Source organism: Aquila chrysaetos, chromosome 5 (assembly GCF_900496995.4).
Source record: "Aquila chrysaetos chrysaetos chromosome 5, bAquChr1.4, whole genome shotgun sequence".
Classification (NCBI taxonomy): domain Eukaryota; kingdom Metazoa; phylum Chordata; class Aves; order Accipitriformes; family Accipitridae; genus Aquila; species Aquila chrysaetos.
The window spans coordinates 39,917,212-39,926,477 of NC_044008.1; the positions used below are offsets into that span (position 1 = coordinate 39,917,212).

Here is a 9,266-nt window from a genome sequence, read left to right on the forward strand (position 1 = left end):
GCTCCCAAGCTGCCCGCTGCTTAATTCCCTCAGTGCTGCTTGGAGCAAATTACCAGCTCTAATTACGGCCCGACAAGGCTCCTTCTGCTCCATCCTTGATGTGCGGGCTTCCGAACCCCCGGCAGACCTCGCCAGCATCTGTGCGCTGCCTGCACCTCCTCCCCCTCCGCGATTGACTTTATCACGAGGACTATTTTTAGCGTGATGTACAAAGCCATTCCCGTCACCGTTCGGTGTCGTTCACCTCTCCAGCTTCGCTCTCTGGCTTTTCCTCCTGAGCACTCCAGGAAATGAAGGCAAGGCTGGAAAGATCCCCCGTGGGAAAACTGTGCGTGTGTGTGTGGCCGTGTGTGTGTGTGTGTGTGTGTGTGTGCATTTCGGCTGGCGTGTGCCTTTGCTCCGGGCTTGCTCTCCACCACCGGCAGCGAAGCAGCACATGGTCTCCCCATGTGCCTGTTTACATGCTCTGTGTGTCTGTCCGGGTATATTTGTGTCACTGCTTGGGTGCAGACTCTGCCACGGGAGCCCCCCTCCCACCCCGACCACCTCCCTCTTCTTCCTCACCCCCCGCAACAGCATCTCCCCTCCCAGCACGTGTGCCGGCAGGGATTACAACCATCCTGATCTGTGCTGAGACCTGCTCCCCTGCCTGGTTACCCTCCTCTCCTGCTAACGCACCCCCGGCACCCCCAGCGCCCCCCACCCCCTTGGGGCAGAGGCTGTACGCCCCCCGCCCCGCACACAGCTCTGGCAGGACCGTTCCCATCCCACCCACCCCAACCTCCCCAAACTCCCCCGGGTTTGTCGGGGGACCTGGCTGTCGCATCTCCTCCTGCCTAGAAATAAATGGGGAGGGCCTGATCCTTTCCGTGGGCTGGCATTACACCTCCCTGGGCAGCGAGGGCTCTGACGGTCTTCAGCTTGTGGGGATCCGAACAGAATAATTGGTAGTGCATATATATGTGCGCGTGTACACTTACATGTGCATACCCATAACAGGGCTTTAAGGGAGCTATATCACACGGAACAGTATAAGGTATTTGTTATCAAAATAATACCGGCAATATAAAACTATTTAGTTGTTATATACTGGGAAAGAGAAGAGATGGGCATGACCCTGTAAAGGACCTTGCAGCTCCTTCCTCCGTGCCCCCTCTCACGCTCAGCCTGCGCTGCCGCAAGCAGAGGCAGCGACATCCCCGCTGACGGGCTGCTCTGCACGAGAACTCGGGACGCAATTAAACACAAGATTTAAAAAAAAAATAAAAATTCATTACATGACGCAACACGTGACATAGAGCCTATGCGATATATAGCTCTCCCTGAGTATAATTAAGGCTTAATAGCAAATAAGAACAGAAATGATCCCACGCTTTGGGATTTCTTTGTCCTTAAGCGATGACGACAGATGTTGGGAACTTAAAGGCTTGGTTCTATAGGGGTAGGAAGGCTTTACATTGAAATGGCCTCCTTAGGTCACGAAAAGGCAGCTTTCATTTCATTTCCATACAAAGCTGACTGCTGCGCTGCATTTCGTCTTCCTCGGCCAAGACAAACTCCAGACGCATTTAGCTTTATTTAATTACATTCAAGTCACATGAAAGGAAGTAATCTTTTTTGATAATTTACAATACCCTTTTACCCTAAACTTTCTTTATTCCCTGTGTTAATGACACGGTGGCACTTTTACCCCAGTGAGCGCTGGGCAGAAGAGAACCTGGGCAGAAGAGACCTCAGGGTATTTTCTCTTGAACTTTTGGCAGCTGAAGCTTGCGGTGGTCCATAATGGCACCAGGACCCTCCCGGCCAGGCTGTCCCCCCCGCGAGATCCCTCTCTGCATCCCCCCCCCCTCAGATCCCAGTGGTTCGGCGCCTCAGCATTTTCTTAATAACTTCTTAATAGCTGTCACGGAGTAATAGTTACCTTCTTACAGCTAAGTAGTTTACACAGAGAAGCTGATTGCACCGGTGAAGATGCACAACATACTTTCATCGGCTGCTCTATGGAAAAAACCAGATGTTTCAGCACAGATTAATTAGTACTGAGGTTTAATCAGTGGCCGCTCTATTGCTTTTTTGCTGGTGGAGACCTCAAAGCAAGGGGGCAGGTGTCCCCCACTGTCCCCCGGGCAGGAGCCAGCCCACCGCTGGCTGTAGCTCCCTGCCCAGGGGATGCTCAGCCCCCGGGTCCGTTCCAGATGCCACCGTCACGGGACGGACGTCACTGAGCGGGCGGCTGCCCCGGCTGCGTGGCAGCGATGGGGACAGCAGGGTATCCCTGTCCCCGTCCCCTTGGAGCATCCCGATCTGCAGGTGGGAAGAGCAGGGGTGACTCTGCTCCTCTGCGCCCGGGGTCAGGGCTGAGCGCGGAGGTCCCTGTGTTTGCAGTGCCTGTCCCCATCACGAGAAGTGACAATCAACTGCCAAGTGCAAGCGTGACTTCTCCCAGCAGAGCGGCTGCCTGCTTTGGTTAGAAACGCCTGCTCATTTCCTCCCCCGTCACGTCTCCAGCACACACACACACACAAAAACATGTCTTTCCAGGATTGGCTCACCTACTCAGGGTCTCCAAAGGTTTAAATCTTTGTGTTGCCCTGGATTTGGGGCTGACAAGGATCAGATCGCTGTCCTTGGACGGCCTTGTTGCTGCTGCATTGCAACTCAAGGTCACAGACCCTTCCCCTCCCCTGTCTAATCTATGGGATAACTCCAAGAACCAGCCACTCCAGGAAATCCTGGCCATTTCTGGTCCCCTTCAGGGATCTCTGGAGCATCATATGAAACCCTGGTTGAAGGGAGAGCTGCCAGCTGTGGCTTTGGACGCAGTTCTCCCGTTACCTGGAAAGAGTAGCTGAAACGATCCCTCTCACCATGGCAGAGGAATCCCAGCTGCTTGCACCCTATTCAAATCAGGTGTCAATGCCGAGAGAGGATCCTCTTAACTTCCGCCGGCTTGTCTGAGGCTGGCTGCTACTGGGCGACGTTTCATCTCCCTCCCGTCTAATCCACGGAGATGTGTGATATAGCATAAGCTAATATAATAGGTCATGCAAGGATTTACATCTCATTACTGCAGGTTAGAGTCCTGGGAGGAAGGATGAGTCATTCTTACTTGAATATATTTCAGGGATAAGGAACAGTTCAGCTTCCCAAAGAAAAGCAAATGGGAAATCAACCACCTTGAAGCATCGCCGTGGGCTCGATCGCCAGCCCTCTGCACCCTGTGATTGCCCTGTCTCCTCTACCTCCAGATGGGATACTGGCCTCTCTGGAAAGAACGTGGGCCCAAGAGCCAAAGGGGTGGGAGAGCTGCCAGCAGCCGCAAGAGCTCGCTGGAGGTCCTTTCCTTTGCCTTTTGCTCCATCCCTATAAAACCAGTTCCCCAACCACCCTGGACTGCAAGAGGCTGCAAAGGTCAACCGTGGTCCCCTGGTGAGGGAGCAGCCCTGCCACGAGCGAGCGGGTCCCAGCCGCTGCTGGTAATCCTGTGCTAATTTTCACCTAGCTGCTTTGGCCAAGCATTTCTGCTCATCAAGAGCTGTTTTCTCTTACTTTCTCAGGCAGGGAGGCTACATGGTAGCTGACCCATCTAAGCCAGCTGGAAAAAATCGGTCCTGACTTCAAGTCTCTTACTGTTAGTGAATGCTTAGATAGAAATCCGGACTGAGCAAAGCTCCTAGGACCAGCCACATCAAAAGTCTGCACTGAACCGACCCAAGGCTCAAACCTGCCCGACATCCGAGGGCAAAGCGGCTCTGGGACACAAGCAGGGATGCTTTTCCTTCTCTCTGCCCCTTTTTTAATCCAGTCCTTGTCTGACCGACAGCCAGAACTTGAACACGCTGTTGGCAATAGGACGTCTGCAAAGCGCCTGGGGCTCTCAGCCTATTTCTAAGCAGGCTGTGAAAGCTCATTGTGGGCTAAAATTCATTTTGCATGGGCTGCCCATGGGAAAATGCTTAGGGGGTCTGCAGATTGGTGTGAAAAGTGAAAATCGTTGCTTCAAACAGTTGGTAAGACTCGTGAGCAGCCAGCTCAGCGTTGAGTCGGGACGAGCAGCAGCTACAGGGGCGTCTGAGTGGTGGGGAGATGCTGTGGGTGACGCTGGAGTCGTGCCAAACAGAGCCTCAGATGGGTCTCCCTCAGCCCAATGGCTGCGTGGAAAGGCAATTTGCACCTTCAGATGAACTCAGGGGAACAGCTGGCATCATTCAGGGGGCTCTGCTCCGGTGGGATTTAGCCGTAGCCCCGGAGAACCTTCACTGGGACAAATGCCCTTTTGTCACTTCCAAAAGCAGGCTCCGATCCCTAACAGCAATGGTCACTGCCTAACTGCTGAATGGATTATTATCCAAGAAAAATACACAATTTTTAAAAAATTTTCCTTTTGAGACAAGTTTTTGCCTGGTGCTACCTTGGGCAAGGGGGGGGAGGGAGAAGATGGGCCGATTCCCCCACCCTCTTTCACTTTATCGCTTCACAGCTGTTCCGTCATTTTAATCTGCGGAGATTGTTTTTAAATTTCGGAAATGAAATGATTTCCTGCAAGCCGGGATTGGGGTTTGGATCTGCGCTCAGTTTTTCGTGAGCGGAGAAGAAAAAAGGGAGAAATGTATGTTAAAGCCAGGCTGGCCATCTGGAAGGGAGGTGCGTTTCTGATGCCATTAATTGCTTACTCCCCAAGGCCTGCGATACGGCTGCAGTCAAAGGAAATAGCAGGAGTGGGAGCGGGGGCAGGACGGGAGCCGGGAGAGCTGGAGGGGCCGAGGGAATTACGCAACGAAATCAATGCCTGCTCCGTCCTCGGCCTCCTGATTTAGGTGACCGCTGAAAGCGCGGGTCCCTGGGCCGGCCCTGGTACATCGGCGAGGCAGCGCTTGCGGGGACTGACGGCAGCTTTAACGTTAATTAACACCATTAATACCACTCGGAAAGAGAGGAACGAGCTTTGGGGCGCGCCAAAAATCTACAAGATCTACAAGCAAACAACAGTCGCCGCTGGTGTATGGTACATATGGCTTTTATCGAGCGCTAAAGCCCGGCTTTTCCTCCGGCTGGCCCCAAAGGATGGGGAATAGCGTGGGAAAAGAGCTGTTTTCTGGGCGTTCGCTCCAGCGCAGCCCCTCGATGGGCTAAATCGAGCGGGAGGAGCCGAGGGCACGGTGCCCGGGGGGGGGGCACGGCAACCCACGGGGCCGGTAGTACGGGCTCCTTCCCCGGTGAAATTTTCCCCGGAGACGCGGGAGTTGGGGCGGGGGGGGGAAGCAGCGGGACTCTCCCGGTGTGGGTCGGGGCCGTGGGGGCTCCGCCTTTCTGCCGGCCGGCGGGGGGCGGTGGGGCCCGGGCGGGGCCCGGGCGGGGCTCGGGCGGGGCCGGGCGGGGCCGGGGCGGGGCCGGGGAGGGGCCCTGGCGGGAGGCGGTGCCGCCGCGCGCACACCGGAGCTGTCCGCGCCCCGGTGCTGCAGCTCCCGCTCCCGCTCCCGCTCCCGCTGCCGCCGCCGCCGCCGTTCGGTTCCCCGGTGAGCCCGGCCCCGCCATGGGCGGCGGGGCGGCGGCGCGGAGCCGCTGATCCCCGGCAGCCCGGACAAGCCGGTTGGTCGACTCCGGGAACTCGGCTCCGCTACAGCCCGGGAAGTCGGTACTCCGGGAACTCACGGTCCCGGTATCCCGGCTCCCCGCGGAAACTCGGTACTCCGGCAGCCCGGGAACTCGGCTCCGTTGACCCCGGCTCCTCGGTAACCCGGTACTCCGGCTCCCCGGGAACTCGCACCCGCAGCACCCCAGCTTCCCGGTAACTCCCGGCAGCCCAGCACCGAGCATACCTCGGCTCCTCGGCACTCCGGCTCGCTCCTAGCCCCGTTCCCCCGGCTCCCCCGTAACTCAGCATCCCCATCTTCCCCACCCCTCGGTACCCCAGAACCCCATCTCCCCATTAACCCCGGTTCTCCCAGTTCCGCAGTAGCTCCGCTCCCCAGCTCCCCAGCACCCGGGCTCCCCCGGCCCCCGGGGTCCCCGGCCCCCTGCGACCGCGACCATGGCGTTCATGGTGAAGAGCATGGTGGGGGGACAGCTGAAAAACCTGACGGGTGGCCTGGGCGGCGAGGAGAAGAGCGAGGGCGAGAAGTCTCCGGCCGAGGCGCAGGGCATGACACGCGAGGAGTACGAGGAATATCAGCGGCAGCTGGTGGAGGAGAAGTAAGTACGACCGGACCCGGGTACCGGGGCGGGCTGGACCCCCGGGGTCCCGGCGGGGAACAGGGTGCTCCTTCTGCAACCCCCCCGTCCCATGCATGGGAGGCTGGGGGGAGACAGAGCTGGGGGCAGCGGGGCCACGAGGGAGTCTGATGAACCCCCTAATCCCTTAATCCGCTTCCTCACCCGGGAGATGGGATTGTTTTCTCCTCTCAGCCTGTGCTGGGGAAAGGAAATTGTGGGGAACCAGGACTTTGCAGAGGAGATGGGGGGTACCCGGCTTGGGGGGGCTGGGGAAGAGATGCTCAAACGCAGGGACCGGGGGCAGCAAGTGCCGGTAACTGCCCTGCCTGGTTCGCAGGATGGAGAGAGATGCCCAGTTTGCCCAGCGCAAGGCGGAGAGGGCCACGTTCAGGTCCCACTTCCGAGACAAGTACAGGCTCCCCAAGGTACGGCCGTGCCGGGCACGGGACGGGGAGGGGGGGGGCACACAGGGAGCCAAGCCCCAGCGCAGCCCTCATGGGGGGCTTGGTGGATGGGGCCACGGGGGGACAGACAACACCCCTGATCTGCAGGGAGGGGAAGGGGTGCCAGACTCCCTTGGCCGGCGTTTCTGAGCTACAAAGCCCAAGTGCAAATCAGTTCCCTTAAAACGCATCCTTCCACCCAAATCTCGGCCCCTTCCCATCAACTCTGGGCACCGTAAGGTACCGGCCCCAAACAGAGGGACCGCTGACGCACCCCCTCTGCCTTGCTTGATCCCCCTCTTCCTCTCTTTTGCCCCCTAAATCCAGCTGGATGAGGGAAAGCCGCCTTCACCCTGGACTCTCAGCCCCGTAGCTGGGAGCGGAGCCAGAGTTACACCTTCCCGGCTAGATTAGCCAGCTCCTCTCCCCGGATTATTTGGCAAACATTTCCTACCTAAACTCCTATTTTGGAATTTCCGCCCGATGAATCATTCACTAGAAACAATTTAATCAAGGGATAATTCAGCCATTCTTGGAATCGCCACAAGCTCTTCCCCCCCCAAACCCACCCTTTATTCAGCAGGAGATGCTCAGTGGTGAATACTCTAAATTGGAGCCAGGCTAATATTAGTTCAGAAAGGTCAGCTAAGCCAAGTGATATTATTCAGATTGTTTGATACTGTTCAACCAGCCTGGATGCACACCCCACCGCTTCTCACACCCCTTTTATTGCCAGGAAATAAACAGCTGGAGAATTTCTTTTTCCCCTGCCAAAAGCAAGAAAAAGCAGAAAAAGAAGAGATGGAGATTTTTTTTCTCCAGGGGAAATGGGGATTTGTTCGGATCTGGCCCCCCGATCCTTTTGCTGCTTTCTCATGCTTGAGATGTCCCTTCTAATCTTTCGACAAGTTTCTTCTGCTCATTACTGATCCCACTTGGCAGCCGGGCTGCCTTTTGCAAAGTCTCCCTGTGGCTCTCCGGCGCAGAGCTGACCCCGATCTCCGGTGGGCACAGTCGTTAAGCATACGTGTGGCTTAATTGGGTGCCTAAACCTCCCCAACCACTCCAATGCGAGCTGAAAGCCAATTTATAGTGACGTTGGCGTACTCGGGTTTTTGTCTCAGCCCTTCGTGTGTGCCTTGGTGTGTGCCCAGGCTCTGCTCAGCCGTGTCCCCTCCGGGTCAGCATCCTACCCACAGCACGAGCACGGCTGTGAGCCCCAGGGACCGATCTGCATGGACCTTAAAATGGGGAGACAGCCCAAAGCCCATGCAGGCACCACCGTGAACCTCGCGTGTGCCTTTAGTGCCTCCAGAAGCCCCCTCCTGCCCTCCCGCAACGTCCCACGCCTGACTGACTTTCTCCTGGCCCCTTTCAGAATGAAACGGATGACAACCAGATCCAGCTGGTGGGAGGTGACGTGGAGCTGCCCAAAGAGCTGGCCAAGATGATCGAGCAGGACAACGAGGAGGAGGAAGAGAAGAACTCAGTTATCGGCCAGCTCAGCAACATCCAGAACCTGGACCTTGATTCCTTGAAAGACAAAGCTTCGGCCACGCTAGAGGACCTGAAGCAATCGGCTGAGAAATGCGCCGTGATGTGACCCGGCTGAACCCCCCCCTCCCCGTCAACGTGACGGTGGGGGAGAAGGGAGGGGATGCGGCGAAGGGTCTGGCGGTGGCTGTCGCCTGCAGCGGGGACCCCCACTGATGTTGTCACCCTTGCCTTGTGTGAGTCGGGTCCTCCTTCTGAGCCGTGTGAAGCCTCGAGTCCCTGACCCAGATGTCCCTGATGTGTGGTTTTTTTGTTTTGTTCTCCGGTCTGAGGTTAGAGCAACGAGCCAGCATGCCCCCCCCCCCCCCGCCGTAACCCAACGCCTCCTCCTGTGCCCGTGGCAGTGGGTGTCTTTAGCGAGAGCTGGGGTGGGGTGGGGGGGGTTTGCAGGGAAGGAAAGCCCCGAGTGACCTTGGAGTGTTATTGAACCACATCAGCATGGGAAGGCAAAGGCTTTCCAGCAGAGCGGTGGCCGTACACCGCGTCTCTGCCTCCACATTTCGACCGAGCCTCCTAGAAATGACAGGGAGGGTCCAATTTGCTTTGCAAGGACAAGGCACAATGCGAAATGCCCCCCCCCCCCCGCATCCCATACCCATCGCAGGAGAAATAACATCCCGTCCGTGCAAGAAATACCAACCGCTTTGCCCTTGAGGGCCCCTCTCAGAGGAGTCAGCCGGGAAGGACCTGCTATATGATCCCATTTAGCCCAGCAGCAACGGGGGTGTTGAGGACCAGAGGGATAAAGCCTGAGTTAATGCCAGAGAGGAATAAAACCCCTCCTCGGTGCTCATCCGAACCCACACCAGCCCTTCCCTGGAGCAGTGGTGGCACACCCTCCCTCTCCCGGGGTGGGATCCACTCATGTCCTTGTTCCTTCCAGGAGAAGAGCAAAGTGATAAGGGGGGAAAAAAAAAAAAAATCTCCTCCTCCTCCTCTGTTGTGCTGTAGTTGTGCGCTGTGCTCAGTTGAGTGTCTCTCCACCTCCTATGCTGTCCCCGTGCCATGGTACTGTTATAACCGGTGGAATAAATATCAGGAGATGTCTATGCA

The 9,266-nt window shown here is 57.1% G+C and overlaps 1 protein-coding gene across 2 annotated transcripts; it reads left to right on the top strand.

Moving 5' to 3' along the window:
• Nucleotides 1-5,404: 5,404 nt before the first annotated feature.
• Nucleotides 5,405-9,266, top strand: CPLX3 (complexin 3). 2 transcript variants are annotated; one of them, XM_030015403.1, is made up of 4 exons: nt 5,405-5,791; nt 5,952-6,195; nt 6,554-6,641; nt 8,038-9,266. In XM_030015403.1, the coding sequence occupies exons 2-4, from the start codon at nt 6,035-6,037 to the stop codon at nt 8,260-8,262; spliced, it is 474 nt and encodes a 157-aa protein (XP_029871263.1). In that variant the 5' UTR covers nt 5,405-5,791; nt 5,952-6,034; the 3' UTR covers nt 8,263-9,266. The 2 variants fall into 2 exon arrangements, with proteins under 2 accessions (XP_029871263.1, XP_029871262.1); XM_030015402.1 differs by having other exon boundaries at nt 5,406-6,195.

Excerpts from the sequence above, each read along its gene's own strand:
- CPLX3 (XM_030015403.1), top strand. The coding sequence starts at position 6,035 with ATGGCGTTCATGGTGAAGAGCATGGTGGGGGGACAGCTGAAAAACCTG. Across the intron at positions 6,196-6,553 it reads CGGCAGCTGGTGGAGGAGAA|GATGGAGAGAGATGCCCAGT; the intron begins GTAAGTACGACC and ends CCTGGTTCGCAG. Across the intron at positions 6,642-8,037 it reads ACAAGTACAGGCTCCCCAAG|AATGAAACGGATGACAACCA; the intron begins GTACGGCCGTGC and ends GGCCCCTTTCAG.